Genomic DNA, 22,540 nt, shown 5'->3' on the forward strand with positions numbered 1-22,540 from the left:
GCATCGAAGACGGCGACTGCCGTGCTGACCCGTACATTAGTACTCAGTACATTATTAACAAATAATGCACTGAGAACATGTAATATATCTTTATTCAACATTTCTTGCATAATAAAAGCAAGCGTAATTCAATTTCATTTCTCAGTAACTCCTATTCGAACAACTAGGTGGGGCAGCAGAGCGCCCCGCTCTTTACCCCGCTCGAGCGGGTGATCCGTTGGGCTAAAATTCTTTTTTCGCGATCCGCTCCGCTGGCGCAACGGTGGAGACCGCTCCGCTCCGCTGGCCGTAAAGCCGCTGAGCTAAAACTCTCTATTGTTGCCATCACTCAAACATCCTCTACCCGTCGTCGCCATACGGTAAGCGCCCTTGAATGTTTATCAATACGTCGTCATTATTTTATCGTCTTTATATGTCTTCGCCTTCATTACGTGGTCCTCATCGTCAAGCCGTCGAGGTTTGTCCATCATCGTAATTTTTTCGTGTTGATTCCAGTCATCATCCCATTGTCGCGATGCCTTTGTCGTCTCGCTGTCGTCTTCCCTGCGTGATCATCATTTCACCTTCGTCATAGCATTGTCGTCATTGCATGATCATTCGATCACCGCCATTTTGCCGTCATCTTGTAGAAGTTATTCCAGGGCTGTCATGCCATCGTCATGTCATCGTCGTCGTTGTGATTCCATCATCCTGGTTTCTTCATACTCATACAATCATCATCATGCCATCGTGACTATTCCATTGTCCTCATTCCTTTGTCGTCATGCGTAGCATGTGCATAATTGACCAAAACTAATTTATGCGGAGCTAGGCGGTTCCCAGCGAAAATGTATCCCATTGGGTCCTGTAGTTTCTACTTGTAAACAGTTGCTTAGCCTGAAAAATATTCATCTCATCACAAACTACAGTGAAAGCTTCCCTAATGCAGCTTCCACAGCGTCTGCGATGGACAGATTTTTTCGTTGTTCTTTTCAAATGGTATTCAATTGAGTATTATCATTAAATTGCTGCTTCTACGGAAGGAAAGCACCGTGTTCAGCATGGCCTGAGTGTTCACTCTGCACTTGATCACAGCGGCTGCTAGAGTGGGTTTTGGAAAATGTAGAACACTATCAAAGAAACACGTCATTTTTCCTCAACGTGCCATTCGTGGCAACAGAAAGACAGAGATGTCCAAAGTAAGATGCCCTGCAACCCTCTTGCCTGCCTTGTTCATCGGAGTGAGAGCACCCCAAGAGACAGACGCAGCCAGACACTATTCTCTGCTGTGACAACATGGCTGCTGTCCTTCGAAGTTGCTTTTTGGTGTTACCACTGGGCCTCGCATACTTTCGGGCCAGTGCTAGTATGCGTCAGTGCAGCCAACTTCGGGCAGCTGACCGCCAGCAGGGAATCTTCAACTAGCTCACGGATGCTTTGATCCCAGTGAGCGTGCCGAAAATCCCCCGTCAAGACAGAGCCCGTGAACCCCCAAGAGTGAGCACTATGCCTTTGTTTCCGTTTTTTTTTCCCCGATACTCGGGGACTTTCAGGCTTTTGCCATTTCTTCACTGTACACCCTACTATTCCCTTTATACTTTCTTACGCGTGATGTTCAACTTAGTTGTTAGGAACTGTTGTATGCGGCGAGAAAAACAGCGTCATGAGGACGTGGGATCAAAGAAACAGTCCTGAGTGGCAAGATGAACCCAGGCAAAGATACGGATGGCCCGCTACACGTGAGTCCAAAATAACGCACCGAAGTATTCGCAAATATACTTGAAAGCAAAGTCACAATAACTAAACCCCTTTTCCTAAAGCTAAAGAAAGGCCCTCCTTTTGTCTGCGTGAAATCAAGACGCTGAATAATATGTAGTCTATCTCGTAAAAAAATATGATGAGACAGGACAAACACACTGGCTCCGGTCAGAGCTGTTGTATAAAACTTTGCACTTCAGCCCCAACATTAGATCCCCTTTCGAATAAATCGCCCCCACAACTTTCCTCTTTCCTTGCATTTACAAGATTTTACATAAACAGCGTGTTTCAGCGAAAACTTTCAAAAATCTTTAAAAGTTTCCTGTTGCAGATATCAGAATTCTAGTTGATGAGCTGGTATAGTCGAAACGCTGGACAATACTTGCACAAATAGTTTAGATCCAAAATGGAATAGTTAATACAAAATCACTAATTCAGTTTTTATTTAATCACTATATGGCCCATATTGCAATTTACAAATTCCAGCCGGAGAGTTCACAAGGTAGCTCCACTTGGAACGAATGTTTAAGATGACACCAGTTACGAGATAGGAATTACTGAGCTTTGCGGCGAAATATATTGGCATTCCAGTTAATTTGTTAACAAAACGTCGTTTCGAGGACGGAAAGGCACAAGTAACTGGAACGCCAATGCATTTCTCTGTGAAGTTCGGGAAACTATATCTCAAAACTGGCGTCGCCCTGAGAATTCGCTCCAAATCGATCCGCCTTGTTAAGTCCACTGCTAGAATTTGTACATTGCATTATGGGCCATTAGATAATTAGCCAAAGTTAATTAATGAATTCTTAATTAGTCGATTTAGCATTTAAATTTTTTTTTTCAAGTACTGTCCGCCGCTTCGTGTAGGCCGGCTCATAAACTGGAACTGAGCTGTATGCTACAGGCAGCCTTCAAACATTTTTGAATATGTCCGCTGAAACGCCCTGTATGTATATATATTCGTTGTAGAAGAAGTGCTAAAGAGCTTTCCTGAGTGTGCCTTTCGCCCCTGGAATGCTTGCCTAACCGCACTTGAACGTGCTTTGGACGTGTTTTCTTTCGATAGAAAGCTTCCAGCGGGAAATACAGGAAGAAAAGCTGGGAGAGGGGTTGAATTTACTAATGACCTAGACGCATAAAACCAGATGTAGCAACACCTAATTTGTGCGGGTGGCTTCATCTTGACTGTAACTTGAAGCAGCATGAAGGAACAACTTGCGGCGGTTGTTTTCTTGTTTCTGTCCTCACCCCATCCCGCAGCTTGAATGAATGAAATCCGGTTAAGCCTAGGTAGTATTACCAACCTTTATGGCGTCTTAGGAAGTAACCGCAAACAGCACATACAGAGGCAAATGTAAATCTAAAACGTGCCTCATCTTATAGCCATGCCTTTCATCGTAAGCTCAAAGCTGGCAAATGCAGCATTCCGCTTTCTTTTCTTTAACTGTTTATTGGTTACCTCTGCTATCGTTGAATACCTGTTCAGAAACAGGGAAGCAGACGAAGCCTTGGTGCGTAATAAGAAAAAATTGCAGTGCTCCACACTTCGCTGATCCACTGCATCTTTTATTCATTTATTTGTAAAATTTATTTATTTATTTATTTATTTATTTATTTATTTATTTATTTATTTATTTATTTATTTATTTATTTATTTTCCTACACCTGAACCCAACCGATGAGCATTAAAGTAAGTGCTAATAAAAATTTTAGACGCAGTAAATCGGCGTCAATATTTAATGGTCCCTAACGGTCCCACCAATCATAACCAAATAACCATGCACTTGTTGCCGAAAAGCTAAAAACTGAGCACACTCCAGGTGGTTTTCACCGTAATGTGTGCAAGTAAATAGCTTCCAACTCTTGCGCTCAGTCTGTGTCCTTAGCTTTTTCTTACATTCCTGCAGAATCATATTGGTGGAGGTTTCTAATAGAAGGCCTTGCTGGCATTGAAAACTTAGATTAAATGCCGTAGTTAACGAAGCGACCCTCTTGGGTAGGGTAGCGTGGCAAAAAAAAGTGCAGTTTTACTTCAGCGCTGGCTGTACTGGGATCGCTGGAATGTCGTGGCTTCGTGTCGGCTCATTTCGAAATTTGTTTAATTTCACGATACTTGTTTCGCAACCACATAATAATGATGCATCAATTTTCTGTAAATTTAACGCAGTTTAATTTCTCATAGGGGACGGGAGTTTTATAACAGGTATAGTATAGCTGTGCTAAAAATAAATTCCCGCCTATTTCAATGACACTGCCAGCACCACCCTTAAAAGTGCATGTTGCAGACAGGTGAGGCTGGAAAGACTGGCATGTTCACGAGGGTAAACGTTGCCTGTGGTCGTTTTAGAATGCCCTTCCTATGTTCCGCCCTTCACCCTCACCTGCTTAAATATTACGGATACAGAGCCTGTCAATACGACAGTCTTTCTTTTCTTTGTCCTTTGGGTTCATGTCAATGAAACCTGCTCAAATAATAAAGTTTATTCTCTCTATTTCAGCAACAAGTTTCAGACATGCTTATACCATTGCGTCAGTTCCAAATATGCAGGCTTGTTCTTATTTTATTGCCGGAGCTTCTATGAAAGCTGTGGGGATTATTCCTTTGGTCTTTCTTGTGGGCGCACTTCTGGCGCCTACTCTCAAGTTTGTCAGTGTTTATGAACTCACTCAGCTTTCTGTCGTTTGCGATGCTCATTTTCATTTAATGAAGTGATATTTCTATTCGCAAAGTCATTGGCGACCTAATTCGGTGCTAGCCTCAATAAACTGCAATGAGCGCAATGTAAAGCAGTTACACTTCACGTATAGCCATTTTCCAAGTACCTTAACTAGGTGTCCATGTAGCTAATTATGCAACAGAGCTGCTTTCAAAACTAATTCTGCAACTAGAAACTCCAGCGACATCTTCCTTCCTTTTTCATCTCGGCCATTACAATAAATAGGTCGCTATTAGAACAGTACTTCAGGTCGCGGGATCAAATCCCCGCCATGGCAACCCAACTTCGATGAGGGGAAGGGGGGGGGGATGCGAAAACACCCGTGTACTTAGATTTAGGCGCACGTTAAAGAACCATAGGTGGTCAAAATTTTCGGAATCACCAACTACGGCGTGCCTCATAATCACACCGGGTTTCGGCACGTACAACCCCATAATTTAAAATTTTACAAGAACGCTTCTGACCCAACACTGGCATTGACGTTTGTGCGCTTCTTTCTACGTTGTGTCATTATAAATCACGGCGCTTCTAGTGAAATATCGATCATTGCTTCTTAACTCTTATACAAAAAATGGCCGACAACGGTAAGGCTTCGATTGAGACTAGATGTATACCACTCAGAGATTGTACGATGGCAGGGCTTCGCGTATCCAAGCGGGCCAAGAAAGCACGAGTACTGAGCTCAGGATAGGCATAGGAAGCACCTGTTCATTTTTGCCTTCTTAGAAGGCTGCCATTTGTAGTGAGCTTTAGCTGACGAACTTATCCACTCGTGCCAGACTACATTAGCTTAAGATAGTGTGTTACTTTCTAATCCGCGGACTTACTGAACGGAAATAGCATGCCAAGAACTACTGTTTCTTTAGAGGCGCTTTTTTTAATTAGCATAATTCTCAGATCTCGACTGTTGCATATAGCACTAAACAACTGGTTGATCTGGTTTGCATAAAGAGGCTGACATTACGTGCAGCAGAGATCAAAATACGTGATTGATGCTAACCAGATTTTCTAATAGTTAGGGCACGTATTGCAATTTAAGAATTGACGCCAGTAATTTTTTTTGAACGCATCCACTTTGAACGAGTTTCTAAACTAGCGCCAGTTTTGAGGTGAGCGCCATTGAAACCTGCGGCGGAAATGCACTGCTGTAACTTGTGCTCGTTTAACAAACCACATTTCTATCCACTCAAGCGCAAAGTTCACTGAATTGTCATTGTATTTCGCCGATCGCACATGGCAAGAATGTCTCAACAAAGAGGAAGAATATTTATTTTAGAGAAAACCCTAGGCCTTTTTGGGGGGAAGCGGGTAAAAGGAACTGATTGTGGTTCGCTATAGAAACTTCGCACGTGAAGCTCAATAGTAAGTTGAGTCTCTGGAAACTGGTGTTCTTCTAAGATTTTCTTCTAAGTAGATGAGGCTTGCCAAGTGACTAGCTACATTTCATAAATTGCCATATGTGCCTTAAAACATTTAGTGTTTAGTACAATTAGCCAAATATTTTATAAAAATTCAAATATGCATCTCGAATTCCCATGCGAATAATACCCACCTTCTCCAGTAATTGAGCACAAGAAGTAAAACTGTGCGACACATGACGGGAGGCTTTTCTTGTAAATTCTGTTAAAACTCAAAACTCTGCGCATTCCAAATGCTGTGGAAACCGATGTTAAGCGAAACATATTGCACATAACTAGCAATTAAGCATTGTTTGAGGTTCTTGAAAGTGTCACCACAGGTTACAGTGTGTTGGTGTAAAGACAACAATTGAGACTGTGGTGCTAGCATGTGTGTGACGTCATAAGTAAAACAGCGACAATTGTAGGATGGCAACGACATGAAGACAGCTTTTGTTCTACTGCGGTGAAGAAATGTTGCAACTAGAGCTGCAAATATGGGGGCCAGTTGGTTATACTTTTCCTTGAAAAGACTCACTGTCATACACAGACGTAGAACTGGAGCACACATCACATAGACCACTGCTCGAGTTGTATGTACCGTCCAGTTCTTTCCCTGCGCCATTGCAGTCGTTTCTCTCCAAGAAAATGCAACAACCCCTTCTTTTATTACGTGGTCCGATCCAATACACGGTGCAGCGACGCACCAACGTCGATCAAAATAGGTCGCGAAGCTTCGGGCGCAAAGCTTTTCAGAAGAAATTGTCACCGACCTCAGCGAGGGTGGTTATGGGAGCAGCGATTGAACCGCGCATAGGTTTGGAGGAAACAAACATTGGGGAGAAAAGGGTGCTTTTAATTAAAGCGAGACACAGCCAGATTCATTCGGCGAAAATGAAATTTCTAATCAATTTTATTAGAAGTAAAGAAAACACAACTGTGTTTTATTTTAATATTATCACGAAATACTTTTTTTCAGCGCCCATCGTAAGAGGGAACATTGACGTCGTTATCAGTTGCAATGCACTGCAGCTCTTGAAGTGTGCAGAAAGAAGTGCTTGTAAAGTTCACCTGCCACATTACGCCTCCACCCCATCTCCCCCCACGCATTGCCCTGTTTGGTTGTGGAAGTTTATCTGAATTTGTTCTTCGTATTTTAACCTGTTCAGTCAAAACTAGTGAGCTATGACCGCTAGATAATTGTTTAGCTCTTTTCGTGCAACTGCGCTAGCCGACGGCCTTGGCATCCGATGAAAGGGCATCACTCTACACCCTGAAGCATTCGTAGGCCTGCAAAGAAAGACTATTCTGTTGAGGGGTGCGATTTCGACACCCGTAGGGCTCGCCTTTTCCGGCGTCGATTTCCGCACTGGAAGCCCTAAACGGCTATGAAGTCGAATGGCGAGGCATTTGAATATTCAGCTCTAATGGCAAGTCACCAAAACAAATTTCGCGCCTTCGAGAACAAGACGACGTTACTACTGTTGTTAAAAGATATGGCGTCGCATTATTGTTTGTTCCACCGGAAGTGTTCCCTCCTCCACTGAGGGTGTCAAGAACCATAAACCGCAGATGAACCACCATGTTTTGAATGCATATGTTTCTATAAAGCTTCGCTACGAGGTATATTTACCTTGGTCGCGCGGCTTCGTCCTAACGTTATCTGCTTCCAGGAACAAACTGAGAGTTGCAGGCCAATCTCGAGAATGAGTGCAGTATAACACAGCGTTGTGAAAACGTCAGCGGCCGCAAGACATGGATGGCAAAAACTGGCACACGGGTGCTCGCGCACGTGACCCCCGCTCGTGCTATCCCTCGTAATGCCACCGCCTGTCGTCTCAAGGAGCTATATAGAGTTTGCGCGAAAGAAACGTGCCTGTAATCGTGGCGTAATAAAACGAGAGAGATGATAGTGGACTTACAGTTAGAGCATCGCGATGCTGGGCTGGGAGAGCCTTAGAGAGTTAGAGCATCAGAAAGTGGAATTTTCATTTTATTGAATACGTACTAAGCGTGGCGAGACAGGTATATTCCTACCCAAAGTGGCTGCGATGAGATAAAGAATGCTTCAGAACCCTATCTATTCTTCAGCGACAGATGTGTCTGTTATAACACTAGCCCATTCGTCACATTCGCTTTTGAAACGGACGTATCCGATACTGTCTTTAAACACGTTTCATGCTTCGAACGCGAACTCAGTGATCCCACGCTCGTGATTCCGCACTTCAAGGTTTCAAGTTTCAAGGTTGCCTAACACTTTTCTGCACCCCAGGCTGCGTGATAGCACCTACGTACCTATCGGAATCGACAGGCTACTTTCCTCCGGCTCCCGTCTTACAGAGTTGCATGGTGCCCGTAGTTCCTCTCTCTTTGTTGCAGTGCTTATCTAGTCCCCCTGAAACGTTGCCGCAGTCATGGGCGAAATATCTGAACTGAGTCTGAACGCTTCATTTCTCTTATTAGCATATATAATAGCGAGCCAATTTCTCCCCGCAGAGCCTCGTGACGTCGCTATTCCTCCTAAGTGCTGGCACGCACTGGGACCGATCCTTTTCGTCACATTTGCCACGTTTGTGATGACGAAGGATTTCCGTGAACAAAGGGCCAAGCGACAACTATAGCTTGCAACATTGCTCTTCTTCCCGATAGTGCTGTGAGGCCTCCAGCCTCCTTGCTGATAAAAGATCTTGAGCAATATTATTGTATGTACATCCTTTGAATGGCTTCCCTTCGTACTTTTAATCACACAGATAAGGGTAACACTTTGAAATGAAATTCGGTTTGTAGCGCCCTACACCAACAGTGAAGCTAAAGAAGAAATCCTATTGGAGGGCTCGGGATTAATTTTGACAAACCGAGGCGGTCCACATTGGAGGCTGACGGTGATGACCATGAATTGAACCCATGACATTGCGCTCTATAGAGGAAGAGGTGAAGGACCGTTGGGCGTCATGGTGCAAGCAATTCGTTTCCGTACAGGAACTATTATTTATTTGTTTCGAACACATATATACAAATAACAGGAAAGGGAAAACGAGGAGCAGGCTGGCAACTGCCACCGGAAGGGGCACAGCGCCTGCCTACTCTGCAAAAGGGATGTGATAACAAGACAGAAATGAAAGGTAGGAAGGAGGGGAGTAAAGAGGAAAGGAAGAGCAACAGGACAAATCTAAAGAATAAAGTAGAACACAGTACAGATCACACACAGTAGGGCCAGTCACTGATGGTCACGCTACTATTGAATGTTGAATAAAATAGTTTCGACGCTACAAACGTGAACCTGCGTTACAAGAACTAGAGGTATATGAGCTGAAAGCACGCATGGTGAGCAACCTTCTCACTTGGAAAGGCACTACAAACAGTTTAGGCTGACAAATATACTCATGTGGTGGAACGGACACGAGCAAAGCATAACTGTCTAGTTATGTATGAGAATCACGAAAAGCATGTTATTCCTAGCTTGTATATCAAGTCTCTCAATGAACGAAATTGAATGCATAGAAACGGTATTTGCCTAACATTTACACATCTTCAATTAAAGAACAATATCGGCATTGTCACGACCTATAGCGGGAAAATCCGATAGGGCGTATAGGATATATCTATATATATATATAAATATATATATATATATATATATATATATATATATATATATATATATATATATATATATATGTATATATATATATATATATATATATATATATATATATATATATATATATATATATATATATATATATATATATACTACCGGTGCCCCGCGGGTCAATGCCATTCTCAAGAACCATTTGAACATCACGAAACAGAGCGTCCGACTCGCTACTATGTTCAAGTGGTCGCGTCATGTGGTATTTAGCAGAAATACAAAATTACGGCATTTGGTGGTCAGCGCGAGGACACAGAAGCCCAACGCACCCAAAGGCTGTCGTCTGTGTGGGAAACCTTGTTGCAAGGTGTGTCATCACATGTAACCGACAAAGCCGAGGCATCAAACTCGTCGTTTGTATATCAAATTGACGAAAATTGTGACTGTAATTCTAGCGAAGTCGCATACAAATTCGATGCGAGGTGCGTAGGCAGTAATATATCAGGCAAACGGAGACGCCTTTTCGCCTGTGGTTCAATAATCACCGCGCCCATCTGACAAGTCTCCCGAATTTACCCTTCTCCGGGCACTTTCGACTGCCAGATCACTCCTTTGAACGCGTGATCGTCGTGATCTTGCAGTCTGGTTTCCAACAGGTCCGTGCACGTGAGCAGAGAGAATTTTTTGTTTCATCAATAAATTTATGACATACGCTAAAGAAATTAATCAGAGTGCGGGCCGCCATACGTGCCTCCGGGATATGCTGGGAGAGGGCATGGGGGTCGCGAATACATGTTCTCTACTCAAATATTCAGGTGCTGGTCACTGCTAACAGTTTCCTACGCGTACGCCTCAAGGGGGCTAGCGGAAAACTAATAAATCCAGCTTCCTCCACTGTGCTACTCAAGTAGTCATTCTTAGTGACTTATTGCCCCTTATGGGGATTCGCATGAGCTCACGGGGTGTCAGTTGTCCGATAAAGGTTTGAAAACTGCACCACGCGGATGCGCTTTAACTCGGCTCCCTAAAACTAAGCCTGGGGACGTACTTGCTTTGCAAAACCCGGGTATATGCTCTGTACAAAAAAATTTTCCCGCATGTCAGCTTGAGCACAAAGTTGCCGAAACGGGCCATGTCTTGTATATTGTATTGTCATCATCATCATCATCATCATCATCAGCCTGGTTACGCCCACTGCAGGCCAAAGGCCTCTCCCATACTCCTCCAACAACCCCGGTCATGTACTAATTGTGGCCATCCTGTCCCTGCAAACTTCTTAATCTCATCCGCCCACCTAACTTTCGGCCGCCCCTTGCTACGCTTCCCTTCCCTTGGGATCCAGTCCGTAACCCTTAATGACCATCGGTTATCCTCCCTCCTCATTACATGTCCTGCCCATTCCCATTTCTTTTTCTTGATTTCAACTAAGATGTCATTAACTCGCGTTTGTTCCCTCACCCACTCTGCTCTTTTCTTATCCCTTAACGTTACACCTATCATTCTTCTTTCCATAGCTCGTTGCGTCGTCCTCAATTTGAGTAGAACCCTTCTCGTAAGCCTCCACGTTTCTGCCCCGTAGGTGAGTACTGGTAAGACGCAGCTATTATACACTTTCCTCTTGAGGGATAATGGCAACCTGCTGCTCATGATCTGAGAATGCCTGCCAAACGCACCCCAGCCCATTCTTATTCGTCTGATTATTTCTGTCTCATGATCCGGATCTGCCGTCACTACCTGCCCTAAGTAGATGTATTCCCTTACTACTTCCAGTGCCTCGCTGCCGATTGTAAATTGCTGTTCTCTTCCGAGACTGTTAAACATTACTTTAGTTTTCTACAGATTAATTTTTAAACCCACTCTTCTGCTTTGCCTCTCCAGGTCAGTGAGCATGCATTGCAATTGGTCCCCTGAGTTACTAAGCAAGGCAATATCATCAGCGAATCGCAAGTTACTAAGGTATTCTCCATTAACTTTTATCCCCAATTCTTCCCAATCGAGGTCTCTGAATACCTCCTGTAAACACGTTGTGAATAGCATTGGAGAGATCGTATCTCCCTGTCTGACGCCTTTCTTTATTGGATTTTGTTGCTTTCTTTATGGAGGACCACGGTGGCTGTGGAGCCGCTATAGATATCTTTCAGTATTTTTACATACGGCTCGTCTGCACCCTGATTCCGTAATGCCTCCATGACTGCTGAGGTTTCGACAGAATCAAACGCTTTCTCGTAATCTATGAAAGCTATATATAAGGGTTGGTTATATTCCGCACATTTCTCTATCACCTGATTGATAGTGTGAATATGATCTATTGTTGAGTAGCCTTTACGGAATCCTGCCTGGTCCTTTGCTTGACAGAAGTCTAAGGTGTTCCTGATTCTATTTGCGATTACCTTAGTGAATAGTTTGTAGGCAACGGACAGTAAGCTGATCGGTCTATAATTTTTCAAGTCTTTGGCGTCCCCTTTCTTATGGATTAGGATTATGTTAGCGTTCTTCCAAGATTCCGGTGCGCTCGAGGTCATGAGGCATTGCGTATACAGGGTGGCCAGTTTCTCCAGAACAATCTGCCCACCATCCTTCAACAAATCTGATGTTACCTGATCCTCCCCAGCTGCCTTCCCCCTTTGCATATCTCCTAAGGCTTTCTTTACTTCTTCCGGCGTTACCTTCGGGATTTCGAATTCCTCTAGACTATTTTCTCTTCCATTATCGTCGTGGGTGCCACTGGTACTGTATAAATCTCTATAGAACTCCTCAGCCACTTGAACTATCTCATCCATATTAGTAATGATATTGCCGGCTTTGTCTCTTAACGCATACATCTGATTCTTGCCAATTCCTAGTTTCTTCTTCACTGTTTTTAGGCTTCCTCCGTTCCTGAGAGCATGTTCAGTTCTATCCATATTATACTTCCTTATGTTAGCTGTCTTACGCTTGTTGATTAACTTCGAAAGTTCTGCCAGTTCTATTCTAGCTGTAGGGTTAGAGGCTTTCATACATTGGCGTTTCTTAATCAGATCTTTCGTCTCCTGCGATAGTTTACTGGTATCCTGCCTAACGGAGTTACCACCGACTTCCATTGCACACTCCTTAATGATGTCCACAAGATTGTCGTTCATTGCTTCAACACTAAGGTCCTCTTCCTGAGTTAAAGCCGAATACCTGTTCTGTAGCTTGATCTGGAATTGCTCTATTTTCCCTCTTACCGCTAACTCATTTATCGGCTTCTTATGTACCAGTTTCTTCCGTTCCCTTCTCAGGTCTAGGCTAATTCGAGTTCTTACCATCCTGTGATCACTGCAGCACACCTTGCAGTAATTCATAATCCTAGATATTTGTATTGTGGAACTTCGGAAAGGATATTGTTAGCAAAAGAATATTGGAATATGAGGGGATTTTTCTTGCGGGTTATCCTCATGTACACGGTTTTTTGAAAATTGTCGGCATGGACCAGGCATTACACCACTCAGTAATCTGTTGGAAGGCCTCGTTTAGTGTTGTTTGATCTGATATGGTTTTAATTTGTGAGTACAGCGCGCAATCATCCGCCTATAATTTAATATGAACTGGAATGTCTTATTGGATGTCGTTTATATGAATGATGAATAGAAGTGGCCCAAACTACGAACCCTGAGGGACGCCAGACTCAACAAAAAGAGACTGAGATCAATGATCGCGACAAGTGACTTATTGTTGACGGTTGCTCAAGTATGCTAAAATCGAATGGTAATCTTGTTATTTTTTATTGTGCTAATAATTTTGGAAAGCAGCTTTTTGTGAGAAACTTTATCAAATGCTTTCGCGAAATCCATAAATATGGTATCTGTTTGGTTCCCATTAATTAATAGAGTTAGCAAAGTCATGTCAGTTCGGACTGATTGAGTAGAAGTAAAAACACCTTTCGGGGAATCCGTGCTGAAGATTTGTAATAAAATCATGTTTTTCAAGAGAATCAGAGTTCTGGTGGGTATGTATTATGAGCTCCATAATTTTGCAAGTTGTCCATATTAGTGAGATTGGTCTATAATTATTGATGCACTCGTTCTTACCGTTTTTATGTACTGGTCGAACTCTGGTCGTCCACCAGTCGTTCGGAACCTGTTCTTTGTTTAGAGATCTTCAAAATAATATAAAAAAGTACTGGGCTACCCATTCTGCATACCTAGTTAGGAATGCATTTGGTATGTTCATGGTATGTTCGTTTGGTATCATGCAGTCGCCGTCACGCATTCGTCGTCATACCATTGCTGTCATTTCACGATCATCATCACTTCAGTATCGTCATCCCATTGTCTTCATACCGTCGTCCTCGCACCACTTTCGCCGATACATCGAAGTCATTTTTTGTTCGTAATTCTATGATAATCATGACGTAGTCGTTGAGTGTTGATGACGCCGTCGTTGTCATGCCATTGTCATTATTGCGTCGTCGCACAGACGCTACCCGTTGTCATACCGTGGTTGTCGCGCCGTCTTGGTCCTTAGATGATCGTCATTCTCGATTCCTGCGATGGTCCTCATACTGTCTTCATCAAGCCATCATTGCCATACAGTCACCGTCATCTCACTGTCCTCTTGTCTTTGTCGTCATGTGGTCGTCGTTCTACCATCGCCATAATTTAAGAATGAACATCTGATTATCATCGCGCCGTCGTCGTTATACACCTTTGTCATTCAGCGGATATCATTCCCTCTTCGTCATTTCATCGTGACTACGTCAGCGTCATACAGTCGTCGTCATACCTCCATGCTCATGGGTGACATTGCCAATCGCGTACCATATGAATGCGGGATGATATTATAGTATGTGCCATACCTGTATAGCTGAACCGAAGCAACGAATGTCTCAAAGCCTTTACCTGTCAAATAAACGTGACTTCGGGAATGTGGTGTTTCGCCGAATCGCTGGATTTCTTATCTCATTGCCATCGACAGTCAACGCAACGTCCTGAGCCGTCAATTTTTCCCTTGCTTTTGCGAACCGAAAACTTCTTCAAAGTATTTGACGAAAAACATTTATAGTGTCTGTGCTTTTTTCTAGCTTTCCTTAGTTTTGCCTTTGGTGGCGTAATCCACTGCGGCAAGGCCTACAATACACATGAAAGGAGAGTCGAAAATATTATTTTACATTTAGAGCTCTACTCTTTGTGGAGATGTCTAGCGCAAAGCCTTTAGCACTACTCGAGAGCCGATAAAAAAGGTAATGAAAGAATACATAAAACTAATAAAAAAAGGTGCATGAATTTCATATATCGTACACACTAAGTACGGTCCATAGCATAGTCCGCCGTGTCCTTAAACTGAAGACTATGAGAGCATTAGTTTCAGCTTACGTGTTCAATCACGGACATATTTCTCGTAGAGTTGACTTCAATAGATGAATCGCGATACGAGCTGAAGCATAATGTGAGAGCCCAATCCATAAACAAAGAGAAGATGATGTTAAAGCAGGTTTAATGCATGAAGTTCGAACACCAGCACCATCAAGTCGTTTGAAGTTTTGGAGCCATGTTCATAAAGAGAGAATGTAGTTATAGAACACACATCTGGACACGTGCAGATGGCACTCACAGGCGACGAGCATTTAATAAGACGTTATTAAATCTTCATTTGTCATGGGCAAACCTACAAACCGTTTTCTCCTTCGCCACCTTGTCCTCTTGACGCTTTGCTCTTTAGACCAAACTTTCTTTGTCTGCAAAACCAAAGAACACAAAATCAATAAGACACAAGCTCAGGCGCCAGCCTATAGCGTAGAGCCAGTGCTTTGTCGTTATCTTTTTGTCCTTGTGAAACGCCCATTAACTCGACCAATCACACAGTTCTTACGAGATCTCAGGTCGATGGCAAAAAGAAATAAAAAGTGCCAAAGTAAGACAAATAATAATAGAAAGCACTATAAGGTCTAGAAATATGGGCTCTCCTGTGTGGCCCCAGCCCTGCCAAAATGAGTAAGGCGTATGCAGCCAATAACGCCTAAATGAAAAGAGCAGTGTTCAAGTCGTTTTGAGAATAACAAAAGAAAGAAGAGGAGAAACAGCGAATACGACATTGGTAATACCACAAAGGCCTAGCACAATTCGGCACAGAAGATTCCGAAGCATGCGACCAGCGCTGTATTCTGACTTTGCATGTCATCGTTCAATGGCGAAGGAGGACACTAACAGACCACGGGTCTTTTCTGAGACTCCATCACATAGGCACTGTGCGACGAGGCTAGAGACCTTGGCAATTTGTTGCATTGGTATACCTAGCAGCTTTCACTGATTTTACACTTCATCACTACATTATATATTTTTACTGAGCGTTTGAAATCATAGCTGCTCTGAATCTGGTGAAAAATTCATATGCGCCATCAATATAACTGCGCATAACCTTCTTTGACTTCTTTTAACCTAAGGTTCGCCCATCAGATCCCAGCTCGTTTATTTCATATCTCGTATTGTCGGCAATACATCGCTTTGATTTTGAATGCAATTATCACTTTTTGCCTACGCCAGGCGCTTTGAGCGATCTATCTATCTATCTATCTATCTATCTATCTATCTATCTATCTATCTATCTATCTATCTATCTATCTATCTATCTATCTATCTATCTATCTATCTATCTATCTATCTATCTATCTATCTATCTATCTATCTATCTATCTATCTATCTATCTATCTATCTATCTATCTATCTATCTATCTATCTATCTATCTATCTATCTATCTATCTATCTATCTATCTATCTATCTATCTATCTATTTCTCTATCTATCTATCTATCTATCTATCTATCTATCTATCTATCTATCTATCTATCTATCTATCTATCTATCTATCTATCTATCTATCTATCTATCTATCTATCTATCTATCTATCAAGCTCTTTCGCCAACCCAGTGGCCCAAGTTGTCACCAGCTTGGGCCATTCTAGCGTGGTAATTTCATTGTAATCATTTCAGCCCCGTCGCCTGACTTTCATCATGGCATCGTCGTAACGCCGAGTTGTCTATAGTTTGGGCCACGAGGTATGCCGTGGTGATGTGGTCATGGTCGTTACGGTGTAATTATTCCAGCTTCAGCAATCGCGTCTCCTCATGCCATCGTTGTCAATTAAGCGTCTTCCTTCCATCGTCGTTATAGTTTTTATGATACAGTCGTCCTTACGACGTGGTCGTCATGCACTAATCGTCCTCTGGTTGTCCGCATATCGTTATCATCTCATCTTCCTAATTGTGTATTGGTCATACAGCCGTCATTATAACTTTGTCATCCGACTCTCTTCATGCCGCCGTCACCAGGTCATCGTTGTCACACAGTCGTAGTCACGTGTCAATTTACTGTGATCTTCACTTCAATACAGAATCCAAATATTCTTATACCACTTTCATCGTTCCACCGGCCTGAATCCTTCTTCGTCATTCTATCCTAATCTGCTGTCTTCATTGAAGCGAGATTACGCTGCCGTGGTGAGCCGTCGTCGTCACTGGGTTGTCAACGGGCAATCGACATCATGCAGCTATTGTCGTACCATCGTCATCATGCGGTCGTGGTCGTGCAATCTTCGTCCCACCAGTCTGATCATCTGGCTATGGTCATGCCGTCTCGTCGTCACGCCAGTGTACTCAGTCATGCACTTGTTCTCATCCCATAGTCCTAATTTCGTTGTCAAGCCTTCGACGCGGTCCTCATGTCGGAATAGTTCGGCTGTTGTCATTTTACCTTCAGTGTTATTTAATAATGGTCCTCTAAATGTCACCATCCGGTTGTTGGCATTCCACCTTTGTCGCTGAATTGACATCTTTACTTCTTCGCAATGCCACAGTCGCCAGTGCGTCGGCGTCATACAATCGTCATCATGCCGCCATGCTCATGGGCAACATTGGCAAGCGGCATCCTCCCATGACAACACGGGAGGATACCAGATTATGCCACATGTAGCCAAAGCAACTGAAGTCCCAGAATGACAACTGCCGATCTTAAATAATTTTGACTTCAGAAAAACGGCGTGCCACTACAATGCGCTAGATTGCTAATTAATTGCATTAACACCGACAGTCACAGTGAGGTGAGTTCCGCCGTGATTATTTTTCCAGTGGTCGCTTATTTGTTTACTCTATTGTTAGTGTTATCCGGTTATCGTCACGACAATGGTTCTCCCGTTACGCGATGGTCAATAAAAGACGACAAGTTCACCAACCCTAAAAGCTTTTTGCAAACGAGCCCCAATTTATGATCGTTATGTTAGCATATACGGGGTCGTTCACCAATAGATGATGACCATGATTAAGCGATGCCATTGACGCAATCGGCCGACATATGCTGTTTGGCTATTAGAGAAAACGTTTATTGGTGGTAAAGCTGTAGTGTCTGCATCACGTTTTCTTCACTATATGTAATGCGTGCGCTATATGACGCGCAATTCACAAACTTAAAGGACGAGGCTTTAACTCGGGCTCAACTCTAATTTCTGCATGCACATACCTGCAAAACGCAGATAATATGCTGTCTCTCTTAACCGATATGCAATAAATATGTTGCACATAAGAGAGGAAAGAGAACGCTATCGATTTTAGCAAGCAATATTTTGTTTTACTGCGTCAACTTCTTTAGGATAGAATGCGTAATGCGTAAGCTCAAGGAAACATGAAATACAAAGCTTAAAATTCCCCAACTCCAGTCCGAACTGCGTCTCTTAAAGTGTCCGAAGCGGACAAATTAGATGAGCAAGTTTATAAGATACGTAAAACTGTTACAATGCTTACGAGAGTTTAGCAAAGGTTCTGATCAGAAATTAGTAGTGTAATTCAGAGCAAAAAATCAATTTTGTTGCTCTATACATCTCCATTCGCAAAGCTTAAGCAAAAAGTAATAATGTATTTTATTGCCGAGTTTTACGTATTCCAGAACTTCTGAAAAAATGTTGGTGGCCCAAATAAAAACTTGCATTGTTAAAGGGATAAATTTGAACTTTTTCTTTTAAACGCAGCAAACTTCAACAAACTGATTCACCAAATAGAGTCATTCTTTCCCAAACCCTATAAGAAGTGTTCAGGTAACGCGTCCTCTTAAAGGAAGGCTAGTCTACACGATTTCATATCTAAAGTGAGACTCCAATACAAGCACTTCATTACTAATCACGTAGTTCCTATAGCTGTATCACCCTGTACGATTGCATGCACCACATCTACAGGGAAATTATAGTGCTAACGCACAATTTTTGTGTATCATGAGGCCTTATTTATAGGTTTGTGCCTCGTGCATGTAATCTTTTCTTGTGCACTTCTTGAGGACTCTGCGCATGTGCAACACTGGAATACGCACGGTTATATCACTGCACTGTGTCATTAGTTTATTCGTTGTTTTGAATTGGTTTCCTAGCCAATCACTTGTACATTTAACCGGCTGTGTACAAAATTGGCGGGAGGCACTCTTTGATGGCAAACTGCATATGCCATTCCTCTCGATAAACCTTCTTTTACTCATTCAGAAAATTGTGAAATACCGATGAAGAAGCACAACACGTGTCGTAAGCTCACCTTTATACACGCATGACTAAATTCAGAGCGCCAACTACGGGGACACAAGCTAAGGTGCCCGAAAGGACAAGACATGGCGCTTTTCTTGTGCGTTAGTTTGTGTCCCAGTAGTTCAGGATCTGAATGTAGCCATGCTTCCATACCAACTTGCCCTTTTCTCACTTTTGATCAAATATGCATCGCTCATAAATTTGGGAAAATGCATGTTTGGGATCTGTCCCATTTTCATCATACTGCTTCTTTTTGCACTGTTTCCCAGTTTTAATACGAAATGCTGAGCCAAAGCGCCTCTTCGCCAAACTGTGCTTATTTTTCATGCCGCGTTCAATAGTGAAGCTACAAGTCTCAATATAGCGACGACCCCTTTCTCTATTTGTCGCGCAGCTTCGTCGCTGGGCGGCCACTGCGACCACGACGAGGCGTGTGCCTTTTCGGTGACTCACTCGTCCTGCCAGAGCAACGAGTGCCGCTGCCTCGACGGACACGAGCCCGACGCACACGGCACAAAGTGCACGCCCAGTGAGTATACGTAGTGTGCCATAGCCATAACGCGCGCTATACCCTTACACGTAAGCGTATATGCCATCACTTTCAAGATTCGCAATGCGGTTGTATGAAGCTCGGCGATAAAATTTGGCACGTCGCGAAGAATGGGGTCAGCGGCTCGGATGTAAGTGCGCATGATGGATGACGTAGATGAGAACGGGCGAGGGGTGCTGGGGATGACGTGGTGGACACAGCTGGCGCTGTGCAAACTCGCACAGGTATAGTGGCATGGCGCGGTGCACTGCGGATGGCTTGAGCACCCGACGTAGCTCGGCGCTCGGGGAGGCTTATATTCAGTTCTGGATTGGCGCTCGGAAAGCAAAGTCAGTGCTTCGTCGCTGTAAAGTACTGTAAACGGAGCGAATCCTTATTTTTATCTTGTCGACAAACATTAGGAAAAACAATTAGATAAATAATAGGCGAATACTAAGATAAACAATGACGGCAGAAATTAAAGAAAGTACGCTCATGGACAATACGGGTTCATTTCGCGGAACGGCGGTTCTTTCTTTTTATTTCTCTGTTCCCTGAAGGCCCTAATGTATTACCGAAGGGAGTAGTAGAATCGAGATATACAGTAAGAAAAAGAACATTTCTCGAGTTACAATGCGTGCAAATGAGTCAAGAAATCTACAAACATTATATGAAACACAATGTGGAAGCTGCATAAAGGCAATTCCCGGCTTCCAAAGTCCATTGGATAAATGAGCAGTGGTATGCCTCTGCACGACGTGTGTTAATACTGACTATATTGTTATGATCCATGCGTGGAGTAGTACGACAAAGATGGAAATTTGCATGAAGTGTAACTGTGGAATATGGTGATAGGCTTTTGCAAAACATTCTGCAAGGTTTGCGACGGAACGCAAGCCAGTGAGGAGACTTCAAGGGCGGTTATAGATGTTACACCAGCTTTGTGGTTATAGTTGTTATTAATAAATGTGTTGCCGTTATTAAGGCCAAGATCAATTGTAGTAACGAGTTCCTTGCACTTTGTTACAACTTGTTCAACTAACAATCAAGGGCAACATAAAGAATTCGAAACGTGATTCGTACACGCTGATGTTGTATTAAAGAATTCGCGCTTGAGGAGTCGCTATGAAAAGAAAATTAAATATATAAATGACACTCTAGTCAGCACACTGCCTCGCCTTTGCCTCAATTAGTATAGCGTAAATCGATAATGTGACTTAACTGTAGCACAGGCTTTGCATATTTAGCTACGGTGTATCGATTATGTTGCCTTATTTTTTTTCGCAACATTGCTTTAGAGCTATAAGTGGAACAGGTCAGTTGAGGGTGATGCAGCGGTTGTGCTTGCCTTTTACCTATACGAGAGTGAAATGTATTCCTAAGCATTGCAAATTCCTTGAAGCATGTTACCGCGACAAGCTTGCCGTCAGTCACAATTGGCTCCTCCTCGCAACTACTGTGAGTCTGTAGGCCACCGCGAACCAAGGTTCTTTGCGTTTTAATAATTGAGGGCGCTGCAGTGATGGGTAGCTACGGTCGCATGCCCCGATCGGCTCGTTTTATGATATGCATACCGCGAAGCCCTTGAATAGCCTCCACGGCCCGCTGCTTTCACGCCACAAGGGGGCTAAGCACGTTAAAAAGAGCTACACAACCAACATGTCCCTGCAACTGAATGCGTTGTTTTCCAACGTACGCTAAAACATTACATTGATATTGTGGTTGTAAGGTTAGGAATTGAAATGTATGCTAAATAATTAATACTAATAAATGTATTATTAGAAACACACAGACCAAAACGAAAAAAAATGTGGATGCTTTTAGACGAAGTTGCTGCAGCATACAATTCGGTTCCTTCTCACAGACGTATTTACTTTATTATTAGTATTTTGTAAACCGGCTTCATAGACATGGACACCCTTTTTTTAGTATTTTGCTGACCTTTACCTAAAACAAATGCCGAATACTGAGCGTGTGTCACAAATTTCATCGCTAATATTACGCGGGTCATCAATGTACGCTGCGTGAAGGCGAAATAAACATAGGACGGACAGGCAACCGCGGAGAGGAGTAGTGGTGGGAGGGGGGAAGGGCGGGGGTATAAAGGCGATGTTTAAGAGTAGAGCAACAGACACTCAACGTAACGCCACGAGAAATCGCGGCATCACAATAGAACACAAAAAGACAGCAGTATGGAGAGTAGGGATGATATGTAACAGTATTAAAATTACACCTAAGTAATATACGTTGAGTTGAGCGGGCAGTGTACAGAGTAGAAAGGACAACTGGTGGTCTACTGGTGCCGAAACATTATTCAGAATCACAGATGGCTATTTAGGATGCCTGCATTTGGTAATCTGAATGCGTACGATAGGGTAAACTGTAACAGTGTTCAGTTCTTGTATGAAAGGGCTCAGCGAAAAAACTACGGAGATGATTATTTATTTATTTATTTATTTATTTATTTATATTACGGAATGTTGACGACTTCTGTAAGCATCATCTTCTGAACGTTTCATTAGCGAATCAATAGACAAAATTGGCGGCAGTCTCTCCCGATGGCGCAAGTATTGACTACGTTAGCAAGCTTTGACGTAGCGCTTGGACTTGCTCGTGCAGTGTTGTAACTTTACGCATGCCCGGCTATAGTTTCTAGATATTTATGGCAGATTTTTATGTCTTAAGAAAAAAGCAGAAGAGTGTCAAGTGACTTTGGGTCCGAGTAATGCCGGCGCAACATACGCCGGTACGCCACAGTTTCTGGCACCGTTAAGCGCTGTAACCCGCTGTTAGCGCCTCTGAGGACACCACACAGGCTCCACCACAATCGCCGCCTTTGGAGAACCGTGACTGAAGAATTACATTGTTTTCACTTTTATATCACCAGTTTCTTTGTGCGCTTCAATTTTCCATAATGTGAGAAAATTTGTACTAAATGTAGTACTGTGTGAATGTCATGCTTCATGACATTTGTTTGTTGGTTGCCATTCTCGAAAATTTGGGTAATAATTTAGTCGGGAACGTAAGACCTGATTTGAACAGTATAGCATTC

General features: G+C 43.0%; 1 protein-coding gene across 1 annotated transcript in view; it reads left to right on the forward strand.

The window, feature by feature from the left end:
* The window catches only part of LOC135900165 (uncharacterized), a 291,116-nt gene that overhangs the window by 184,611 nt on the left and 83,965 nt on the right, over nt 1-22,540 (forward strand). The window contains exon 4 of the mRNA XM_065429614.2: nt 19,354-19,488. Within this exon, the coding sequence (XP_065285686.2) occupies nt 19,354-19,488 (135 nt within the window). The remainder of the gene's footprint in view (nt 1-19,353; nt 19,489-22,540) is intronic.

The sequence above is a fragment of the Dermacentor albipictus genome, chromosome 4 (genome assembly GCF_038994185.2).
Source record: "Dermacentor albipictus isolate Rhodes 1998 colony chromosome 4, USDA_Dalb.pri_finalv2, whole genome shotgun sequence".
Lineage (NCBI taxonomy): Eukaryota > Metazoa > Arthropoda > Arachnida > Ixodida > Ixodidae > Dermacentor > Dermacentor albipictus.